The sequence below is a fragment of the Emydura macquarii genome, unplaced genomic scaffold (assembly GCF_026122565.2).
Source record: "Emydura macquarii macquarii isolate MOO-44397 ecotype Brisbane River unplaced genomic scaffold, CSIRO-AGI_Emac_v2 contig_312, whole genome shotgun sequence".
Classification (NCBI taxonomy): Eukaryota; Metazoa; Chordata; order Testudines; family Chelidae; genus Emydura; species Emydura macquarii.
Window position 1 is genome coordinate 997,585 of NW_027130449.1, and position 24,098 is coordinate 1,021,682.

General features: G+C 50.8%; 1 protein-coding gene across 1 annotated transcript in view; it reads left to right on the forward strand.

The window, feature by feature from the left end:
* HEPACAM (hepatic and glial cell adhesion molecule) overlaps window positions 1–24,098 on the forward strand; it is a 40,821-nt gene that overhangs the window by 12,669 nt on the left and 4,054 nt on the right. The window contains exons 2-6 of the mRNA XM_067562492.1: window positions 5,741–6,082; window positions 12,231–12,512; window positions 19,885–19,978; window positions 22,455–22,528; window positions 23,896–23,966. Coding sequence (XP_067418593.1) covers window positions 5,741–6,082; window positions 12,231–12,512; window positions 19,885–19,978; window positions 22,455–22,528; window positions 23,896–23,966 — 863 coding nt within the window. The remainder of the gene's footprint in view (window positions 1–5,740; window positions 6,083–12,230; window positions 12,513–19,884; window positions 19,979–22,454; window positions 22,529–23,895; window positions 23,967–24,098) is intronic.

The window sequence follows — 24,098 nt, forward strand, 5'->3', positions numbered from 1 at the left end:
GAACTCAGCTCCCAGTTAGGCATCAAAGTGAGTGTCTTGATTTAAGGCAGTCTCCATGTTGGGTGCTGAGCATTTTTGAAAATCTGGCCCCACCTGCAGACACAGAGAGCTTGGAAGTCTGGGCCCCAGTCTTACAACCCTTCAGCAGCTGCCCTGGTGCCGGAGCTGCAGCTCTTCTAGAGACATGGGGTAGTAGGAAACAGTCTGCACTCATTTCATTCCATGGCCTACCTTCTTGCTCCAAGGTGTCTGAGGGCATGTGGTTTACTCCACCACTGGCTGATAAAATCAGGGATTGAATTAATAAATAACAACAAGAGTCCTGTAGCACTTTACAGACTAACACATTTAATTTCTGCAGGCATAAGCTTTCGTGGGCTGCAACCCACTTCGTCAGATGATAATAAACAGTTTTCCCACTAGTTCTGGGAGGTGGTAGCTTTAACTTGAGTCCATGCTGCTGGATGGACCCAAATGGGTTTTGAAAATCAGTGAAACAGGGAAATATTTCCCCCTGACATTCCCAACGCAGCGATTAATCAGTGGCTGGAGAGAAATAACTGGCCCAGGCTCCATGCCAGCTCCAGGGTGCCCTCCATCAGCCTGGGTCCTGGCAGAAAGTCCATCCAGGAGGAGACTTTGGCAGTAGAAAACAGCACTAGCCTGGCCAGGACAGGGACAGACAGAGCAGCCAGGGGATGAGCTGATCTCACTACTGACATGTCATTACAGACACACACATTGGTGGAGAGTGTGAGTTATTTTCTCGCATAAGCAAGAGTGAGTGTGTGATGGAAACCCTCCTCTCTGCCTGATATTAGTGAGGTCTCAGGGACAGGCTGACAAAGACTCTAATGCTCTTGGGCTCGCGTCCCCACTGATGCAAGAGTGTTTGTCTCTGGCCAGTGCCAGGATTTTTGGGTTTAGTTCACATGTGGTGAAAGCCCTTTGAAGAAGGATGGAGAAAACTTTTGTTCCAATACAATCAGTAAAATGAGACTGACACAAGAGAGCCCTGCTCTGTCTAGCTAGCTGGTCTGACACCAGCAGGGCGCGCCCCACCTCCAGAGTGCCACTTGGCCCTGGGGGGATGAGGCTTCAAACCCCCTCTGCCCCCCGTGTTTTGTGTAGTAGCTGCCGGAGCAGAAGTAGAAGGGATGCTGCCAAGGCAGGGTCACTGGAGCACACCTCGGGCAGAGGCATCGGACACCCAACACACCCTCTCCGAGTCATCTCAGAACCGGGTGCAGAGCGGCAGGGGGTTGAGAGGGGCTTGGTCGGGGAATGGCAGTAGCTGGGGGTCAGCAGGCAGGCCTCCTACAAGCTTCATCCATTGGCTGCGCTGTACCCACTCGAGGCCTCGTGAGCGATACGCATTATTTGGTGCTTTGGGGTTTCAGATGAGTGGCCCCTGGTTAATGGGGGTGACTGGCCCTGCGATTTTCATTGGGACAGCCGTGTGTTTTCCTCTGACCAGTGCCCTATAACAACCCACATCCACAGGCAGAAGTTTCCTGGTAACCCTCTAAGTGCAAGATCCCCAAGGGGAATTTCTCTCGGCTTCTTTGTCCCATTTCCTTGTTCCCGTGGAGATGGCTGGAGTTGGGTTTTCGTGCAATGATGTCACAACTCTTAAAGGAGCCATAAAGAACCAGACAGCGGAACGCAGGAGGTCTGGTGCTGAAGTCAGCTTGAAATGCAGAATGCCCGCAGTGGGAGACCACAACTTACTGATTTCACCCCAGCAAGTTTTTGTGTGTGAACGGGACCGGAGTTTGGGGCAGTAACTAATACACATACGTCCTGCTTCCGCTGGGCCCCATCTGGTGTTTCTTCTCAGCTGCACAGATCTTGATCCTGCATGAGATCTGCCTCCCGCCAGTGATGGGAATCCAGGTGACGACTCCAGTTAGCCCAACTCATTACAACCATTCTGTGCAGTCCCAGGGCTGCTATTGATGGTCCGGCGAGCTAGCGAAAGCGAGCTCCAGTATGTCTGCAACTGCTGCAGTCAGCCACACCTCTGATTGCAGGCCAGGCGGACCCTTAGAGCCCTTTTCCTGAGCACCTGAACTGGAGTTAACCCCTTATTCACCAGCCCCTGGTTGTCGCAAGGTAACCAGGCAGGCCCTCTGCCGGGTCAGCGCTGGTTCAGCATCCTTGCCACGAATAACGCAGAACAGGCACGGGGGAGCGCTGTCTGGAATTGCAAGGGCGCTCCTTGTGCCAGTCGCCCACTGCAGTCCTCAACCTCCCCTTTCTTGCTGGCTCTTGGCTCCTTGCCCTCTGCTTGGGGAGACTTCTCCTGGCTTCTCTCCCGTCTCAGTGTTTGGCTGAATAGCCATGGCACACAGTCCTAGGTAATTAACTTGGTACTGGAGCATCCCTTCTCGCTGCTGACTTTGTGCCCGGGGTGCCAAGGGACCAAAAGGTCAGGTAGGCTGTGCCGCCTGCCAAAGCCCTGCGCTGGTTTGCTTTGCCAAAGGCGGGGAAAGTAATCTGAGGACTTCCCCATGAGCGTCTGTGAGGCCGACCTCACCCATCCGCCCTGCCTCAACCATGCCAAGCGAGGGTGAGATTCGCAGAGAGAGTATTTTAAATGTGCATTTCAGAGCAGCAGCGCAAGAATTATACCCACCAAAAGTTCGATTCTTTTCAGAAATTCACTCGCATTACCACTGCAACTGAGAATAAGTTTGCATCCCTCAGATCCAGCCCTTCGTGTGTGTCGGCATCAGTGACTACATTTTAAAAACCATCAGGGACTTTCTACACTTGGACGGGCACAATCAGCAGCACACACGCTGGCAGGAATGTTGAGTCTCCTTCGTGTGACATCAGCAGTTTCGGACGCCGCCTTTTCCTTTGGCTTTCAAACACGGCCTCTGTAGTGAAGAAGAGAATTAGTTGTAAGTGAAAACTTAGAAATGGTGCTAAGGCCAAATTATTGTTTAACTTAATTCCTCATTTATGTTAGTTGTAATTGGCCTAATCTTTGCCTCCTTGTTGAGAATACTTGTTGAGAAGCTTAGCCTTTATCCTTTGTGACCAAGGATAACCGCATTTTTCCCAATACTCAGGATGAAATCTTATGAAATTGTTGGTGTCTACGCAGGCAAATTTACCAGTCTTTTCATCTGCATATTCTACTGGGTTATGAGCTACGTATCTAAGGCCCTGATCCTGTAGGTTATTCCATTAAGACCCCTGTTCCCGCAGAGCCCTACTGAAGTCAGTGGGGCCCTGTATGAGTCCAGGGGTGTGCTACCAGGTTTATAATTTGGGTGTCTCTCTCTAAGAATAAGGACCCAATTCTGTACCAGTAGAGTCAATAGAAGTTTTGTTGCTCCTGTCAGTGGGAGCGGGATCAGATGCTAAGTTATTGGGAAATGTGTGTAACAGTGGATCAGCCATGGCCGAGGTGTTTCTGCATGAACTGTGTTCTTTAGCTCCGATCTCACTGCTCTAGATTGACTAAACCATGTTTGGCTCCTTTGTTCTCATTTTGCACTGGATTTTGTCCCACTTGCTGTGAGGGTTTGTGGCTGGCTGTCTAATCTGGTAAGCCAATAGTAGAAATGAGGGTTTTAAAACAAAAAGGAAAATATTTGCTGAACAAAGTGGGCACCATTTAAAAGGATAATCTGCATTGACTGCTTAGCTGCAGTAGCAATAATAATAAAGAATAATTATTTCTAGCTCTTATCTAGTGCTTCTCATCAGTAGATCTCAAAGTGCTTCAGAATCTTTAATCGTTAGTAGATCAGTTTAAGGTGGTGTTTCCTAGTTGCAGTATAGGGAATTCTGCAGTAAAGTCAAATATCGCCATGCGGCAGTTGTTGATGTTTTAGTGCCACCAGGTGCATGTTCACGAGGGACTCTGGCAGCAGAGCGAACACAACGCTCGCTCACACTTTGTAGGGAATGAGCCTGCACTGATAATGAGATAGACGGACCGGAGGACTTAGCAGAGGGTTTCCATCTCCAGCCTGTGCAGGCCAAATTCCCTATCACTCCACACGCACACAGCTCTAAGTGAAGTCGGAGGGAGGTGTGTGCATGCTTGGAGTGCAGATTTTGACCCAGTGATTGCAGTGTAGTGATGGCTGGCTTGCTCAGTACCACTGGCAGGTAGGAAGCTCTGTGGGGCTGGATCATGCTCAGTTCAGAGAGTTTATCAGCAAGCCTCTAACCAGGCTCTGCTAAGCCTGTTCATTCAGCATTTGCTAGATGCTTATAATTTAGCCAGATCTAGGTGAGTTATCATGAGGACAGCAATAGGCACCTCCCTGATTCCAGGACTTATGGTTACGTGTTCAGCCCTAACTGAACACATTTTCCTTGAGCTAATGGGCCCTAACTGTGTTTAATCTTAATTTTTTTCATTTTTTTTAATTTAATTTCCTTGCTTTGTTTAAGCTAGAAAAGGCTGGGCCCAGTTCTATTTTAGCTCCTACTTTATTTGTGTGAAAGGCATTTATATTGCACTCATCACTGTGATGTCTGTACAAAAGTCCCTTAGGCCATCTAGCCATGTACATAATGTTTGCATTGTATTTTAATGCATGCTCTTCTGCAGTCTTAACTCCACAGGATGCTGCCACCACGACAGCTATAATAAATCATTTTATGACCCTTCATTGAGAGGTAGCCACCTCTGGGGTAGAACATGGCTGTGACTGCTCACCAGTGCACCAAAATTGTAGGATCAGAAAAGATCTTCAGTTATAAGTGACAAAGTAGCTCTGCAGTGTGGATGGGTGAGATGAAGGTCTGGTCTCCATCAGGCCTTCTGTCAGCACTCTGCCAGGTCTCTCTGGAGCTGCTGTGTGTGTTCATAATGTCTGAAATGGCAGAGCAACGTGAATGATGGGGAAAGTGGCTCAGTTAGTATGTGTACAATATTCCAGTTGCTAGCTACACCCACTGAGGTAGGCCCCGCAACCTCCATGTGGTGTATCCCATCTTTGTATCCGTGACCCTGACAGCAGGTTCTCTGCCAGTTCCTGGATGTCTAGGCCTGAGTTCTGAGCATAAAATACTTTATGTAGCCCTAACCGAGAACACAGTGATTTAAAAAATTTATTCAGACTTGCTCCTTGGGGAAATCTGTCCCACTTTGGATGGCTCAGCTTTCTCTCCACAATCCACCGGAGGCAGTGTGGGCTAGTGGCTAGAGAAGGGCCCTGGAGTCAGGAGTTCTTCACGATTTTGTTGAGTGTCCTTAGTCAAGAACTTCACCGCTCTGCTCTTCAATATCCTGCAAAAAGGAGAGAAAGGGATTTCCTCCTCTTTGGAAAATGCCTAGAAGGTGTTGTGTAAATGCTCAGTCTTGCCGTCTCACCATTTAAAACCTCAGTAAGGAGGTAAGGCTCATGCAATCTGAGCTTCAAGGATCAGCAGCAGGCTGCTTGGAAAAAGGTATTGCTCCTTGTCTTGAAGGCCGCTCAGCCAGCACAGCCCCACTGACGTCAGTGGGGTTGCCTTTGTCTCCTGTGCAGGTGGGTTTGCCTGAGTAGATGCTATTTGTAATGTGTAATAAACTCTCAGCGGGCAGCTGGTCAGGAGAGAAGGCCCAGTACTTTCATTAACTGCTTAAACAGCCAGCTAATAGTGATCATGCTTCTGGAAACATTTGGGCGTCTTCAGAAGCTGAACACAGGTATCAGACAATCACTCCCACAGAGGTAACACAAGTCTTAGCCTTGCCTTAACCAGTCCTGCTGTCTCTTTCCTCTAGGTCTACTGGAAGGCGTCAATATCACCAGCCCAGTTCTCCTCATCCATGGCACAGTTGGCAAACCCATCCTGCTCTCGGTGAGATACACCAGCACCAGCAACGACAAACCTGTGGTCAAATGGCAACTGAAGCGAGACAAGCCTACCACCGTGGTGCAGTCCATTGGCACCGAGATCATTGGTAACCTGCGCCCCGATTACAAGGACCGGATTAAAATCTTTGAGAACGGCTCCTTGCTGATCAATCACCTGCAGCTGTCAGACGAGGGCATCTATGAGGTGGAGATCTCCATCACAGATGAAACCTTCACTGGGGAGAAGAATATTAATCTCACCGTGGACAGTAAGTGTAAAGAACTTCCCAAGAAAACAAGCACAGCTCCTTTCTTCAGTAAAATCCTCCCTGGAGTCCCTTTGCTCTCTTCTTTATTTAAAGGACTGATGCAGGTCAGCTCTCTGTAGCCTAGCAGAGTGCTGCTATGGGGATTTTGTTCCATGCTAAATTCAGAAGGAATCTCAGTAAAAGTTCTTAGAACCACAGCAGTTCCTAGTCCTTAGACTTTCATAACCAGGTCACTTGCCAAGTATCCATTTTACAGCACAAGCCCATCTAGTTTGCATTTCTCTTGCCAGATTCGCTAACTATTAAGGAAATTTGTGCTGAAATAATTTGACCTTCTCAATGAAAAGCTGTGTTAGAGTTAGTGGGGAGATCTGTGTCGATTTGAAAGTCAATAGTCTTTCCGTGAATATTCAATTTGTTAGTCTTTAAAGTGCTACACGACTCTCCATGATTCTCCAGACAAGCTCTGTGTCATCACATGACAGATCCCAGCCAAATCTATCGCTGATTTCATTGGGATTACACCAGGCATGAGTTTGGCCCATTTAGATCTTTCACTCACACTTACCAGGCCTCTGATCATCAATATTGCTCTTCGCCCTGTCCCCCAAGTGATGGCAAATGCTGATTGACTCCTTACCAGTACTGAGAGCATTACAGAGTTCTTGGCCTCAGTGAGAGCTGGTTTTCCCAGAGCTCATTGTGGTTAGAAGGATGAAATATCCTGATTTTGAGTTTTCCCGTCTTTCTGCGCTGTGCATTCACTGCTAGTTTTGTGGCCACTGCTTGCCTGTCCAGAGGCAGTCCTGGGTCCCAGGCCCAGCTGGCCCTGCACAGTGGAGATCTGCTTGAGCCTAACTTTTTGGTCAGACCTGGACCCAAGCCCATCCCATCCGATTCGAGAGTCGAGCCGTTTTCCAACCCGACCTAGCATGACCCTTCCCTCTGACCCGAGTTAGCACTGCCACCTCCTGCCCGGGAGGGCGGCTTGCCTCCTTGCGCCCAGGGTCAGTGCACCAGTGGCTCCAGGCCCTGCTCCTGTCAGCCCCAGTTGACTGAGAGGCGCCATGACTCACTCCAGGCTGCAGTCCACTGGGCGCAGCAAGCTGATGGCTGGCAGGACTGGGGCACGCAGCCGCTCTCGCGCCAACCCCACAAGCAGCAGGAAGAGAGCCCAGCTGAGCCGAGCTGCAGAGGGACCGGGTGTTTTCCCACCTGGCCTGACCCAGACCCAACCCAGACCCTGACACTTGTAGTGGGTTGTGTCGTGTTTGGGTCAGGCTGCAGGGTTCTCCTGTGGAGAGGGTTAGCCCAGTGCTTTAAAGAGAGAAGGGGAACAGAGAGAGAATCCTTCACAGAGGGATGGAGAAAGAGAAAGAACATTACAGAGAGGAGAAGGGGAGACACAGAGAGAGAGGAGACTTGGCTTGAAAACAGCAAATGATATAAGCTTTGCATGGACTAAACCTGCAAGAGAACGATCATCCACATCTGCCTAGCCTGGCTGGATTACGGCTAGGAGGGAAATGGTAGCTGACCACAAGTGTCTGGAGAGTGAGACCAGTGAAGAGAATCATAGAATCATAGAAGATTAGAGTTGGAAGGGACTTCAGGAGGTCCCCCTGCTCAGAGCCCAACTAATCATCCCAGCCAGGGCTTTGTCAAGCCACACCTTAAAAACCTCTAAGGATGGAGCTTCCACCACCTCCCCAGGTAACCCATTCCAGTGCTTCACCATCCTCCTAGTGAAAAACTTTTTCCTAATGTCCAACCTAGACCTCCCCCCTGCAACTTGAGACCGTTGCTCCTTGTTCTGTCATCTGCCACCACTGAGAACAGCCTAGCTCCATCCTCCCTGGAACCCCCTTTCAGGTAGTTAAAGGCTGCTATCAAATCCCCCCTCATTCTTCTCTTCTGCAGACTGAACAAGCCTAGTTCTTTCAGCCTCTCCTCATAAATCTTGTGCTCCAGCCCCCTCATCATTTTTGTTGCCCTCCGCTGGACTCTCTCTATTCAATTCAATCTGTGTGCACATGCCTAGCAATGTGAAGCTGCAGTGGCAGCTGCTGTGATTTCCTACTGAGCCAGTTGAGTTTCACAAGAATGAAGTTCTCTCGTGTTATTCCCCAACCCCACCTGTGAGCCATATCCCCCCCTCCTTAGATCTGTGCAACTTTGCTGGCTGCAATTACAGGACCCCAGCATTCCAGCGAAGGTGGGAAAGAAATATCGAAACCAGGCAGAGCAGATTGTCACAAGGCGCTTTCAAAATCTCCCACGTGGTGGATCAGCAGGATAAGGATAAGGATAAGGATGGTGCCTCGTTCTGGAGTCTGTTCCCAGTCACTGCCATGCTGGCCTTGATGCCCCGGTCACCAGTGATGTGGGGTAGCTGTTTGGCTTTGTGGCATGACCAGTTTCCTGGCCGTAGCATCCGTTACACTAAAAACGCAAAGTGCTTTCATTATTCATTGCTTTCATTTGCTAAGCCTCCTTAGTAACCCTTGCTAGAATTCCTTCTTTGTTCAGTGATGTTCCCGGCCCTGGACAAAACACAAATGCACAGACAGCTCTGGGTAACAATGTAAGAATGTGCTGTTTTCCTGCCGGCCATGGAGCTCTGTTAGTCAACATTGGCTTAGATTTCGAGCTGATTTTATTACTTCAGAAATGCCAACAACAAAAGGCTTAGCAACTCCAGAGCACCGAAAAGCACGCGCTTATTTCTTGAAGATGCTGACAGCTGCTTTGGGGAACTCGGAGTCAGAACAACATTACTTCACTGCAAACACAAGCAAGTTCAAGGCTTATCCTCCATAGGGGTGAAATCCTGGCCCCGATGTCCTCAAACCTCTCATTGACTTCAATGGGGCCAGGATCTCACCCAACGTCCGGCATTGTTTTCAGCATCGCTCCTGATCAGACTATGGAAGGGCTGGTGGTTTCAAATGTGTACACTGAGTGCCATCTCTGGCCTCAGGAGTGATCATTCTCAGAAGCCCCTAGGAAGGTTTATTTTCCTATACCCAGTCCAAGAGAAGTCTTGTAATTAGTGTGACAGCTATGGAAATTTCCTGCAATATCCTGGACAAACCTTACTGCATTCAGAGAGTTCCTTGTATTAAGAATGCAAATGTTATGTATTATTCTGCAATTGCATGTGACGTTTCTAGGGAGGAGACCTGACCAATGTAAATGCTGGGAAGTGTTAGGAGCGTCAAAGGACTATTTGAAACAAGGTGAACTTTTACTGTTCAGTGGGTTCCCCAGGAAATCTCTCAGGAGAGGTGTGTGCAAATGTAACTCCTCGAGTTATGCAAAACCTCAGCCTTTTGAAGCTACAGCCTGATGAGAAATCCATTGTCTATGAATGACCTATTCCCAGATCAAAACCCAGGCTGTATAAAGGAGGGACTAAACTTTGCATGAGGTTAGTCCTGCTTTGAGCAGGGGGTTGGACTAGATGACCTCCTGAGGTCCCTTCCAACCCTAATATTCTATGATTCTGAGAAAAAGGAGTTATGAACTTGTAGTCACAGAAAAAGCCCTGGATGTGGTTTGCAGGCATGTTGAGCCCTTGCTGGAGTTGGAGTGATCTCAGGTAAGCTTATTAGCACATGTGTAGGTTCGTGTACTGTTTTTAATATGTTTTCTCTGCAACGCTTTCACCTTACAAATAAATGTGATTGCTTAGCCAGAGCTCTGTGATAACTGTGGCAATGACACTGTTTGTAGCTGAGGGGAAGGCAAAGCAAGCCTGCTTAGACAGTCTGACTTGCTGAAGCACTCACAAGGAAGGCGGGGGACTGTGCAGCCTGGAAATATGCCGGTCAGGAGGGAGAGAGACATGGGGCTCTGCCCAAGTGATGTGCTGGCTGGGGAGCTGAAAGCCTGAGGGTAGGTGCCCTTGGTGGACCCTGGAGGGGACAGACAGGTGCAGTTGCTCTGAACTGTGACACTCAATAAGCGTGTGGCTAGTAGTACTAGTTTGACAAAACATTTTTTGTGTCAGATATGTCAATTTTGACAAAAACCCACAGAAAACAGATAGTCTGGCATATTTGGTTTTCATTTTGAAAATGTTTCATTTGAGGGAATTTCAAACTTTCGTTTTCAGTTTTATTTTATTGGGTTTTTTTCCATTTCCATAGCAGCAGTGCATAATATGAATTCCTCCTACTCCTCACGGCTGTAATCTGTCATCATAGTTGAAATATCCAATTCTTTTTATTTTATATACTTTTAAAATCATCACCGGCAGCTGCCACTTAGCACTGATTGAAACAACTTCTCTTTCTTTGGAGACTGAAGTGTCTCCTGTTTGTGTTGTAATGATGGGAATAGTTTGCCACTTTGGCCCAAATCACTAGGCTCTCCTACCACTGACATGTTATGAAATAATGTGAATATAATGATACATAATGTAACAATGAGCAAAACACAACATTCTAAACAAAATTTCAGAATTCCGAGATGAAATTTTTCTGCAACTGAAATTTTGCAGAAATTCTGTTTCGCAAGAAATATTTAAAATATTTTTCAGTCCACTTTGGAATGAAAACAAATGTAGAAATGTCAGAAATCCTGCAGAAAGGAAATTTGGAGTTTTGATCAGCTCTGGTTGCTTGCAGGTTCCCCATTCACATGCTGATCTTCTAGAAGAACAAGTGACCTGTGCTTAATAATGAGAAACTGGGAAATTACTTCAGTCTGTGGAGCTCTATTGTTATTTACTCTGTGCACTGTGGTAGTGCCCATTGGTGCCAATCAGGAGCCAGGCTCCACTGCGCTAGGGGCTGTACAAACACAATGGAAGACACAGTCCTTGCCTGTATTCAAACAGGGCTGGTCTCTCAGTCCCAAGCCAGGCACCTCCTGCCCCTTGGGGTGTGTTGGCTGCCAGGTGTTTGTCCCTGTCGTGGCAGTGCTGGTCAGGCCTCCATGGGGCCCCTCTCCCAGCCTGGCTGCAGCCATGCCCCCAGGCCAACCCCCCGCCCCGGTGTCAGGCTGCATTTGGGCCCAAGTGAGCTCTCCCCAAGCCTGTGCCTCCTCCTGCCAGCCCTGTCGCAGGCCAGCCATTTGGCACAGAGTCAGCCCCCATCTGCATCAGACAGGGCAAGTGGGGGACTCTTCTCAGACAGGGCAAGTGGGGGAGGATGGGCCATGGGCTTGCGTGAACGTTATAACGTCGCTGCCTCCCAGCACGTCATGGAAAGGGAAACCTCTCCCCATGTCGGAGCAGCCGGGATTGCAGCCGGCTGATTAACATGGCAAGGGGCTTGCGTGGGCACCACTGCAGAGAGAACAGAACCACGGCAGCCGCTGGGGTCAGAGGGCCCTGTGCCGTGTCCAGACCGCAGCCTTCAAGGCGGAATCAGAAGGAATAGAGGGTTTATTTAAAAAGTAGAGAGACTCCCAAACACACCCGCTAACCACTATAGCGAGGAAGGACGTCCTGGGAGTGTAGGTGCTGGGCCGGGACCCTGGAGCTCTGCGGTCAGTCCCAACTCTGTCACAGACTCCCTGTCTGACCTTGGGCAAGTCCCTTAATCTCTCTGGGTTCAGTTCCCATCTGTACAGTGGGCATAGTGGTCCTTCCTTTGTCTATTTAGATTGTAAACTCTTTGGGGCAGGAGCTGTCTTTTACAATATTGTCTGTGCACCACCCAGCACGGTATGGCCCCAGTCGCTTCTGTGGTCTCTGGGCGCAAACAAATAATTCCGACATACGAGGGCTGCTAGAAACTTCAGCAGTGCTTTGCAGTCAGAATTTGCTGAGTCCCAGTGGTTCGCGCCCAGAGGCCATGGGGGATTCACTCTTCCGCGATGCTCCTCCATAGCCAGAGGAAGCTCTCGGGACTCTCTCATGGTTTTGTTGCAGTCTGTATGAGATCTGGGTTTTTTTGCCAGTGCTGCCTCCCTAGCGTCTGGCATTGTGACACAGCCAGCCCTGCAGCAAAGTCAGAGCGTTCCCCGAGTCTGACCGAAAAACCCAAAGAACCTCACAACGGCCAAGCACAACCAGTGAAAAGGAGTTGGGCCGGGGATGGGGCAAGAGATTGGAGCAGGGCTGTCTGCACCATTGCCGGAAGGTGCCGTCTCTTTCATAGAGTTAATGAGAAGTGCTTTTCTTTTCTTTTTCTTCTAGTTCCAATTTCAAAGCCCCACGTTGTCCTGGCATCATCCACCGTGCTCGAGCTGAGTGAATATTTCACCCTGAACTGCTCCCATGAAAACGGCACAAAGCCCACCTACACCTGGCTGAAGGACGGCAAGCCCCTCAGCAACGACTCGCGGCTGCTTCTCTCCCACGATCAGAAGGTGCTGACCATCACGCGAGTGCTAATGTCGGACGACGACGTGTACAGCTGTCTGGTGGCAAACCCCATCAGCAGCGGGCGCAGCGTCCCGGTGAAGCTCACAGTGTACAGTGAGTATTCCTAAAGCCCGGACGTTTGGGGGAAGGCAGCACGTCTGTGCGGTGACGTGCTTGTTCCACCGGCTGCAGACACGCCCCCAGCTGCGGCGCATGGGGAACACAACATGGGGATTTCAGGCAGGACAGTTTTTAATACGGTGAAAAGCCCCCGGAAAGCTGTTCACAACTGTGACCTCTCGTGGAAATCTGCTGATAACCATAAAAGGGGCCCCTCTTCACTCGGCACTGATACACTACAGCGCACTACAGCGTTCTGTAGTTCAGTCAGTGGCGCTTCTTGAGTCAGCATTGCCTTCAAGGCCCGCAGTGACCTGCTAGATAGCCCCACGCTGCAGAGAGTGGTGTAGGTTGCTCATTAGAGGTGTAAGTCCCTGGTTAGGGTTGGTAATGACTCAAACGTCTCAGTGAGTGCTAGGGGGGGTCTGTGTCTCCTGATCTAGAACCTGAAAGCAACAATCATGTAGTAATTTTGTAATGACTGAAAACAAGTAAACCAGTCCCTTGCCATTTACTAGTGATTGCTCTGTGTTACTCAGATTTACTTAATTGTTATAGGAAATGACTTAGTAATTGTTAGCTGCTGGCATCAAATGATTGCATACAGATAGTGACATATAACCACTTGTGTTTTCTAAGGAGTGCATCAAAGCAGTAATTATCTGCATCTGTGTGTGCGGCTAGTTCCCCTCTGGAGCGGCTGAGCTTTTAGAAGGCTTTTGCCTTCTCACTTTGCCTGAATAAAGCCGCTATCAGACTCTGTGAGGGTGAAATCCACCTGCCATCTGCGGCTAGAGCATGGCGTAGCAGTGCAGCAACTATGCCAGTCTCTGAATTGCAGCCCGTCCACATTGACTGCCTGGAGAGATCCTCTGTCCCAGGGCAGCCCACCCTCGCCACTGCCCTCCACACAACACCTGTCTGTGGCAGAAAGGAGGGGCGAAGGTACAACGGCATGGCCACTTCACCCTTCCCTCTGTGCAACTCCAATGCAAGGCGTAAGTGCTGTAGAGAACTTTGCTCTCTCCCTGTGCGTGTGAATGTGAAGTGAATGTCACCGGCTAAGCACTAACACTTGCTGGGGATATTCTCTCTGGATAACAAATTCTGCAGCTGAAGTTAGCTTATAAACTCCTCGGTAGTTGGCAGTGCAGCTGCTAAAATGTGCAAAAAATGCTCTGCAAAATGACGTCTGAGAAAGGAATTCCGGGAGTAGCACCGCGCACACTTCTAGACTGCTGCTAATCTTACAATGGTTTTTGACCTGGTCAGCAGAATGGGCCTTTTCCAACTGCTACAGAGAACTGGTTGCTCACCAGCCCTCCTCAGTCAGAGTCAATTCTTGCCTGAAGGCTACAGTCTAGTATTATGGTGATCAGTCTGACAGATTTGAAATGGGCTGTGGTTTCAAACCGGGATGTGTTTTGGCACAGCACTCTTCAGTCTATTCTGTCTGCCGCTTCATCATGCTTTCTCCTCTCCGTACGAGATCAGATGGGAAACTCTTCAACACTGCACATCTAGGAGCAAAAAACAAAGGCCAACACCTGCTGCTAAGAGAATTTCTTTTTGCCAGCAATGCAGGACTCATCACACACAGTGAAGAGGTGCTTCAGCATCTTTGCAGACGGCTGGTGAGCACATGCAAACAGTGATTTTCAGATGCCAAATCTGGGTAGATTTGAACGGGGACAGCAAATGGCACCTCCTTGACTTCAAGACCACCGTCCTGCCAAAGTTCAAGTCCCTGCTCCAGAGCACGGTGACACCGGAGCTTCTCAAAGAAGCAGCTTGTACGAAATTTTTAACGTGGACCAACCAACCTATTTTTTCTAACCTCGTTTGCTGAACCATTTTCACTAAGACTTTCCAAGAAATGCAGCTGGAGTGAGACATTCAGCGTGGAATATTTCAGCCCAAACAATTCCAATTTGACGAAGGTACAAGCAACTGAAGCAGGTGTCTGATAACAGAAACGTTAGCTAACACTAACAACAAGCATAAGTTCCAGCTCCACCGACACTAACAACTGAAAGGACACCCCAGTAGCTCCGGTTACATACCTGAGTGCCCCGCATAAGTTGCTTGCCTCAATCCCTTTATAATGACTGCCCTTTCTTCCAGGTGTGTGCGGGCGTCTCCGTGGCATTCGTCACTGCCGTGTCGGAGCCTCACGGACGCCTGGGGCTCTATTTTCGCCATCTGTCGGGCATCCTGCAGGCTCCGCCTTCTGGCGAATGTCGTTTCTCTGCTGGGGCACGCTGTGCTGTGTTGTTAGGCACAGCCATCACCGAGGGGGCGACTTAGCGCAAGCACCAGGGAGGCGTTGTGACAGAGACACCTGTCTCGGAGGCACTTCCTCCCCTGCATCCGCCGGCTCCAGGCAATGCCAGACAAATTCCTCTGTAGTTGTGGCCATCAGTGCAATCGCCTTTGGTTTTATACAACGTTATGATGTTGGCATCCTTCATGTCTCGTGATCCCCCTTCTTCCCTCCAGCGGGCAAGCAAGACCTTGTGCGGGTGTTTAAGCGCAACCTGTCCTTCTTTCAGTACTTCAGCTGGAATTCCATCTCTTCCTGCCGCCTTTCCTGCTGCTAGGGAGGTGATTACCTAGACAAGCTCATTTTAAATGGTTCTCTATCAAGCTGTTCGATGGTCTGGAGCATTTAGCTTCAGCAACTGTGGTTCCATGTGAGCAGAGTTTGTGATTGTGTTCAACCCATCACTGCATCTGTTTGCTTCTGTCAATGATGATGTCTCCATTAAGAGATTGAGTGGGGCAGTCTTTTTGGCTTTCCTGATTCCATCATACCTACAAACATCCTTTGAGAAAGGAGATCTAAGAGGTAGCTTCTCGCACAGATCAAGCCAGTATGATTGAGCACGTTGCCTTGATGTTCATTGCACTGTGCTGTCAGTCACTCTGGGGTTAGTACATGTCTCAGGAGAGGGGTTCACGTTGTGGTGCAGATATGCTGTGCACTCGGATTCAATGACTGGAAGCATTTCTTCAGAATACGCTGCAAAGCAGTCTTTACCTTGTACACTCTCTTTACCCATGGCTAAGGTTGCAGCTGTATGTGTTTTCATTCTGAGTGTGCTCCTGCTGCATCAGCGTTCAGGGGAAGTGCAACTGATGACCGCTCACAGGAGAGTTGTAGTCAACTGGAGACGTCTTCCTTGGTCTGGGTGGTTGATGTTAATGCCTTTGTGGAGTCTGATGGGACTTTCCGTAGTGAAAGCCTTACTTTGCCGCATACGAGAGCGTGGTCTGTGTCACAATCTGCACTGTGAAACTTGTGAGTATGGAGACCAGCCCGTAGGTGTTTTCCACAGGTGACAATTAAATTCGGTCGATGCCAGTGTCCACATGTGGGGTGTCTCCACAAGACCTGCCTGCAGCTGATGGAAGGTGACCCTGGTGATGCACAATCCTTGGTGGGTGCTGAGCCCCACCCTTTGCCCCTTGTTGCTAATTTTCCCCACTCTGTGGTGCCCAGCACATAGCAGCTACATCCTGTGACCTGAGCTGATTCTAGTGTTGACCTCTTCCAGTAGAGAGAGGGATGGGAGCTTGCTGATGACACTGTCAAGTTGCTGATAGAACAAGGCCGTCTCTTCTGCGGTGGAGGAGAGTGATGGAGCACACGTGCTAATGAGGCTGGCAAAGCCTCCTGTGCTAGGTATCCTTAGTGATACGATTCATTCGGATGTCACAATGGACATTCCACCATGGGTACTAATGAGTCTTTGACTGCAAAACCCACCCCATATTCGTGGTGGTCCTGTTTGTACCAGGAGAAAGTGTAATACATCTCGTGCAGCGAGCTGTGTCAGTTAGTCTGCTCTCAGGGAGACTGGCTACACTGAGATCAAGCTTCTCCGGCTCTGACAATGATGGCAGACTTCCTCGGGACCTGGCCTCCTCGAGATCGTTGACAGATTAGTGCACATTGTCCTCACATTCCAAGAAGCAAGTTGGAAGAGCTTGAGAGACCATTATACCTGAACATGCAGTGCGTACTCCTCGGCAGAAAAATTAAGGAGACAGAAGGGTGCCTTAGGGTCAAAGGCCTCTCTTGGCAGCACTGACTGGCCAGAGGCTTGGAAGTCCAAGATGTTTGGAAGGCAGTACAGCTGCAGGAAATGCCAGAGGGCAAAGCTGAATTGCAGACGCTTTCTCTGCAGTGGATTTAGTCCTCCCCTCGCCTTTGCTCAACCAACAATCGGCTACAAAGCAGCAGCGCCAGATGGAATTACTCCTTCGCGGATTTTGTTTTTCATTCCAATTTGGCATCTGGCTTATCTGCTACAAGAGGGTGGTTATTGCAAAGACGTGCACCGATTATTACCAATGATCACAATAAACGATAATCAATTATCGAGATAAAATTGTGGGAGTTGGCAACAGGATCCCCCCCATGCAAGGGTGGGCGGGGGAGTAGGAGGGATGTTCACCCTCAGTTACATTCATGATAACACTTGAGAATTTGTCCCTAAACTTGATGCCCAAATTTTATAAGCCTAGTGTCACACTCGCAGAGGAGCTGAGCAGCCCAGTCCAGCTGGGATCAGCATCAGTATTTGCTGTCGCTCTTAGTACTAATGAAAATCAGGCTGACGGTGCCTCCACGTGGACACCCAGTTAGTGATCACCGAGCCAGGCAGATCTACAACCTCTGTAGTAGACCTTGGCAAAAAAGTGATTTTTCAGTTCCAAAAAATCATTTACAAAAAAAGGGGTTTGACCTGAACCAAAGCCCAAAAATTCTGAAATTTTTGATGAATTGGCAAAGTCTCTTTTGGAGCCCAGGAAACTTTTCATTTGACACAAAAACATTTTGTTTCTGGCCCTTTTTAAGGGCGAGATTCACAAAACTGCTGTGGCGGCGGAACCCCCACTTCTGCCTCCTGGCTTAGGACATTTCCTCGGGAGGTGGGAGATCAGCATTCAGTTTTCCCTCCTGCCTGATGTGGAGTACGGATTTGAACTTAGGTTTCCAAGCAGTGGGGGGAGCTACCTGACCATTGAGCAATTGGCTGTTCTAAGGTGAGACTCTCTCAATCGCTCTTGATGCTGTTCTACTGGGCAGAAATTACTTACAGGGCCAGAGCGAGAAAATAAACGACTTTATGGTCTGGTGTTTAGGGCACTCAACTGGGTGGTGAGATGCTCAGCTGACTAGTTAGTTATTTATACAAAATGGAACAGCTTCAACAGGGCAGCGTGAGAGCCCCACAGCCCAATGTTTAGAGCACTCTCTTGGGAGAGACCAAGTTCAGCTCCCTGCTCCACATCAGGCAAAAGGGGGACTTGAACCTGGATTTACCATATACTAGATGAGCGCTCTAAGCAGGGAGCTAGAAGATGCCCAGGGGGAAGCCTCCTCCACCACTAATTTGTGAACAGAACCAAAGTCCCCTTGTGACTCTAACCCCTCCACAAGAGATTTTTGGCCAGACTGATTCAGTGAATTCACATCAGATTTCCAAGCAGGTTTGTGTTCACCAAACCTGTGTTTCTCAGCGAATAAGCTATTTTGCTGAAAAAAAATGTGCCCTGCTCAGCTCTGCAGTGCTTGTCCTCTCGGCCTGTCTTGTTAAGCCAGCCTTACGAGCCTGCTCTTTGGATCCCAGAACGTTGCAAACACGGTAACTAGCTGGGGTAACGTTCTGGTAAGCAAGCTGTTTCCATAACAAGCTCTGTATAACTCTGCACCAGCCAACTCCCAGCAGGCATTGCTCAGAGCCGAGTCTGCATAGCTGCAGCAGCGCCCGGAGGTGAGCTCCCGCGGGGCTGGCTACAATGTTCCCTTACAGGCACGCAACCAGAGGGAACCTACCCACGGGCTAGCTGAGGGCACGGCCCCCACGCAGCCTGCAGACTGGCCTGAATGCAGGTGGCTGGTGCTGCTCCACTGATCTTTCCCCGCTCTCCCCAGTGCAGTGAGGTTCCTGCAGCCCCTGCTGTAACCCGAAGGGGGCTGGCGGCAGGTGGGTCTGGGCAAGGGGCCTGGTCACACGGCAAGGCCAGTTTGTTCTCCTGTCCCGTCCTGAGAGCGAGGCACATGTCGGTTGGTGGGAGGGAGACGCTTGGCTGGGAGGTGCTGGGTGAATCCCAGGTCCTCAGACTATCAGATAGTTGCAGACTGTAGCCATGTGTTACAGTGAGTGTCCACATGCACACAGCATTGGCCAGAGGGGCTTATAGCCCCAAACTGAACCAGTGGGCAACACTGCTTCTACAGAGCAAAACGAAATCACCACGGCCTGGGGCCACCATCTGGCCCTGATCTCCACTGGATACCCACTGAACCGGGTGTACCAGCACCACTGGAAACAGCAGGGCCCATGTTCCTGCTGCCACCTGCTGCCCAGCAGATTAGCCCTGCCAGGAACAGCTTGGGCATTTCTGCACGGAGCCCATTTCTGCGTGAAAGGCGTTGGGGCTGGAGCACAGGGACCAGTGATATGTGGCGCGGGAGCTGCCGGTGGCTCTTTAATGTGTCTTCTGATATTAAAACACTGTGTGATTTCATTATTAACCAATCAGGAAGCTTTTGCTCTGTTATTAACCAATTGTAGGTGATAGAAGAATAATACTAGGCCAGTCATTTTGCTGTGAGAATATATATATATATACTAAATATTTCCCCTGCCACACTGTTTAAATGTGCATATATCGCGCTGGAGTAAATGAAACCATGAATTCACACCACTGGGGCTCTTTTGGGTAATGCTGATTGCTAAGCTGCCTCCTGAATCCCTGAGGTCTGCGTATCACTGACCTAGTCCAGCCCCCCCACTCTGAAACCCCCAAGCCGGGCGTCAGGGTTCCAGCATGTCCAAGAGCCTGGGCCAGCAAACGGTCTCTGATAGTCGCTGGCATTCACTGCCTCCGCAGCGTACCTGCCGGATAGGTGGTCTGACAAACTGCTGGGAAGCGACGCTCCAGGGCATTTACCTGGGTCTTGGGGGCTCAGGCTGGAAGAGGGGCAAATAGTCTTTTTCTGCTCCACTTGGTAGGTGCCCAGAGGGGCTGTTTCAAATCTCCTCCAGCTCTTCCCAGCCGTGTGTGTTGGAACCGAAAGAAACAGAGGATGTTACTGTGCAGCCAGGGGGAGGGGGAGGATGGTTTGGTTTGGTGCTCATCTCCTGGGCTGCTGGGGTTCTCCTTTGTCAGTGGAATCTGGGCCATCCCTCGCAGGATAGCAGCCTGACCCCGTGCTGAGCGTCGCTGATGACAGACTAACGCTGGGGACGGGGTTGCTCCTTGCATTGTCTGCAGAGAACGGACGGGCCTTTGCAAACGCACTGCAGCGCTGTGAGTGTGAGCTGTAATTCCTCTCCCATCTCTCTCCTAGGAAGGAGCTCTCTCTACATAATCCTCTCCACCGGGGGCATCTTCCTCCTCGTCACCTTGGTGACAGTCTGTGCCTGCTGGAAACCCTCCAAAAAGTGAGCATTTTCAGATAACTTCAATAAAACACTTGTTACTCTGCTCCCCCTACAGCCCTGTGCTGGGGATCCCACGGGGACACACATGGGCAGTGGGTATCCTAGACCTGGGAAGGCTTAGCCTTCCCAAACACCCAGGTGTAGCCCCACCCATTTTCCATCCCGAAGCCCCACCCCCTCCTCCTGCATCCTGCCCTTCCCCCATCTCCCAGTCCCAGCACATGGCTCCATGGGGTTTGCTGAGCTGTCGGTGGAGCCCAGGGCAGAGTCAGAACTGGGGAGCACATAACCCCAGTAAAACGGCCTCGGTGTCTGTATTGTCTCTGGGCAGGGGCTCCCCAGAGAACTTCCAATCGACAAACTCAACAAATCAAACCCTCAGCGACCTGCCCCAAGGAATGAAGGAATCACACTAATAATCCCACCGCACCCACCTGGGCCAGGCTCCCTGCTGGGTGCAGACAGGAGGGGCTGTCACGGCTCATGATTATCTGCCCTGGCCCACTCCTCACCATCTGCCCCTCGCCCACTCCCCACCATCCCTCTCCTGTCCCGGGGGCTGTGGTGAGTGAGACGTGGGAGTGAGCTCTGCCGGTCTGTGCCTGGGGCGTGTCCCCATGCCAGCAATCAGGCCAGGAGATGTGCAATCTCTGCCCCCTCTGTGCTGCCTGAGCAGGACCCAGACCCCAGCCCAGTGTATTGCTCTGTGCAACCCCTTCCCAAGAGCCCACGACGAAGGGCGCTTGACTTGCCGGGAGCACCCTCTCTCCGTTACACTCAGGTCTGTGAACGGGAGTGGCAGTGGCATACCAGTGGGGGGGGGCAAGCCCCTGGGTTCCGGCTTGGGGGGGGCGCCAGCCAGGCCCTCGGAAGAGGAGCTGCCCCCCACTGACATCCCTGGTGGCTGTGCTGACCTAGCCCCTCCGCCCCCGCGCTGGGCACAAGACGAGAGCCATGGGGATCCCGGCCGCGCAGGAGCCAGGTAGCCGACCCCCCCACCGGGCAGCCCGGGGGCATCTGCCTGGCCCCTGTCACTCCTGCTCCCCACTGGAAGGGCTGGGTCCGCGTGGCTGCCAGGGATGTGAGCGGGGGTTGCTCCGAGGAGGAGGGCCTGACCAGCGCACCCCCAGGCCTGCGCACGGGGGCATGGCCCCCTTGGACGCCACTGCCGTCGCCCCTACAGCAGGGAGTGGGGGAGAGCAGGAAACGGACCCGCAGACCCGCCTTCCCCCGGGGGAACTGCTCCTGCCACCGTCGGGGGCGCGGGGCACAAATCCCAGCATTGGCTCCCGGGCACCAGAGACCCAAGGTAGCCACTGGGGAGCGTCTGCCTAGTGGCGCTCCAGCCGCACATGGGGGAGCAGAATCTCTCTGGCAGAGGGAGCCCAGGCCATAGAGCGAGGGAATTGCACATGATCGAAGAGAGGGGACGGTTTCCATGCCAAGGGTCGGGCTTCACAACCCATCCGCTTGTGTCACCAGAGGCGATGTCAGCACATAGGGAGCGTGAGGATTCCACAGCGCCCGAGATCTCACTGAATGATTAAAGTCTGTTTCCTTTCCCGACTCATGTCCGTCTCTCTTCACCCATCACTGATCGCCCCCGAGTCCACAGGCAGCCTGGTTTCCTTGTGTCCCGCAATCCTGACGAGCGTCTCTTGTTTCTGGGAGGGTCTGAGTGACAGGCTGCTGCCCCCCCAGCTGTAGTTCACTTCCAAATTGTTTCTCACCAAGCGGTGGGTTGGCTTCTTTGAAAAAACAGGAATGTTTCAAATGGGAGAATGCGAAATCACAGATTCTATCCATAGGGCAGACTTGGCTAAAGGGCTTCTCACGTGCCCTGAGATATCGCCAGACATAAACCCATGATCCAAGTAAAGACAGCCCCGGCAGAGGAGACCCACCCCGGCCCCTCCTGCTGCCGGAGAGCCCAGGCTACGATGCAGTTCCTTGTCCGTTCCAGGCAGGACGCAGTGGAGTCTGACCTGCATTGCGTGGGGCCATTCTCATGTATAATCATGCACTCCTCACCTGCCTTTTCCCCGGAGTCACTGCTGGGATGCTGCATTCCCTTCTGCCCCTCCCCATCCCCTCCCATCTTGGGATCTCATCTCAGTCCAGTTCCTGAATTCCCTCGGCCTCTGTGAGTTTCAAACCATGCTGCCCTCCCAGGCATTTGCTGCCATGACTGCAGTGGTGGTGGTGACGGGTCCTGGGGCAGGCAGGGTCCAGCGGCCCCGTCTCCAGGACTCAGCTGCCGCCCTCCTTTCATTTTGCAGTCCTGGGATTTTTGTGCCCTTGTGCACCGAACACATTGCTCAGGAGACGCCTCCGCTGTACGTACAGCTGGGGAATCTGCCCGGCAGCTGTGCCAAGCGTTGCAACAAGAAGGGCCCGCCCAGCCCCTGTCATTGAAGGGCATCTGAGCACAAGTCTCCTGGCTTCTTCTTTACGAAACTCCTTGTCCATTTTACAGGGACAAGCGGAAACTGGCCAAGCAAAGCTCCTCCGAGTACATGGATCAGAATGAAGAACATTTAAAGCACGAAGGTAAGGAATTGTCCTGCGCGTCTCTCTCCTGCAGTCTCTGCAGGACACAGATGGCTGTTGGAGGCTGACAGGGGTTTCGTTGCTAATGGCACAGCACCTCTGTAGGCAAAGAAAACAATACAGAGAAGAATGGTTCCTGTTCACACACACTGGAGAGCTCGGAAAACAGCTGGTCACGTCTTGTTGCTAGTGACCCTCTTCTGATGTGATGACCTGCAGGCACTTGCCATTAGGCATGGTGGTCACTGTGGGACCTTCCGTGCTGGGTAGCATAACACGCACTAGAAAGCGCTAGCTGGATCAAAGTCATAATGGGCTGGATTTTTGTCCAGGCTTCCTGTGTAATTGAAGGACATCTGTCCTAAACAGTTATTTCCAGGGATGGGTTAGCCAGAAAATTAGTTTGAAGGATTTTTAATCATTTCCTAATCCTGAATAATAAATGTGTTAGGAAAATGCCCCTGCCTGCGGTCAGGGTGCCATGCCACGTGCCGGAACAGGGTTAAAGGACCACAGACCTAGTCAAACCCACTCCTTCCACATCCAGACAAAACCAGCAGAAAGAGACAAGCGTGAATAAATACAGTGCTGGGGGTGCCTGCCCGCATTTGCACACACAGTTTCCCTTGTGATTTTCTTGCACACTCGTTTAGTTGTGCATTCTTTCAGCTATTACCCCTGAGCAGCCAGCATGGGGGAGGCTCAGGTATGTAATCACTCCTCCGTGGAGTCTGCTCAGCGGAAACTCTGCTTCCCATGGCTGTGCGAAATCTGTGGCTGACACACTGTAGGCTTCGGGGCATCCTGCTCTTGCAAAAACCTGTGTTCAGATTTCTCTGCTTTCTAGCTCCTGAATCCCATCACTTATTCTTAAGACCTTGTTCTTTCAGCAGGGATCTGAGTGCATGCCTGAAACCAGAGGCCAGATGGGACCCTAGAGCCGGCATTGTGTCACTCGGCCTGCTTGGGGGATAAAAAGGGGATTGTATGTCCAAGGATAGAAACCCCTGGCTCCTGTCTGACTTTGCACAGACCAGAATCTGAGCAAAAAAGTCCTATTGCCCTTTCCTGTCTCTGAGCCAGCTGATTGCTGTGATCTCCGGTTCCTGCTACAATGCAGCCTTTGGGGACTGTCCTCACTGGGGACCAGCTCTGCCCACTCCTGAGAGGAGGGGTTTTTCTGTATTCTTTGCATCCTGCGCCTGCCAAAATCCAGCTCTACATACAGACTTGTACTTTGGCTCTTTGTCCTGCCCTAACACTCACATTCTAACACTCACACCCACAACCACACGCACATGTTGTGCGTCGGGTCTTTATCCAGTTATTCATCAGAAATGTCACAGAGGTTTGTTGTTTCTGTGCAGTTGAGGTGGTCCCCCGTAGCGGAGAACATGAACGCAAGAATCCGGTTGCTCTCTACATCTTAAAGGACAAAGTAAGTGTTGTGTTGTTCTTTGTAACTGGTCTGTGGACCAGTAATTTCACAGCTTTCCTCTGTGATGGCACAGGGCAATCTCTTTCCATATAAGAGAGTGAGACATTGTGATTCTAGGCAAGACCAAAGAGG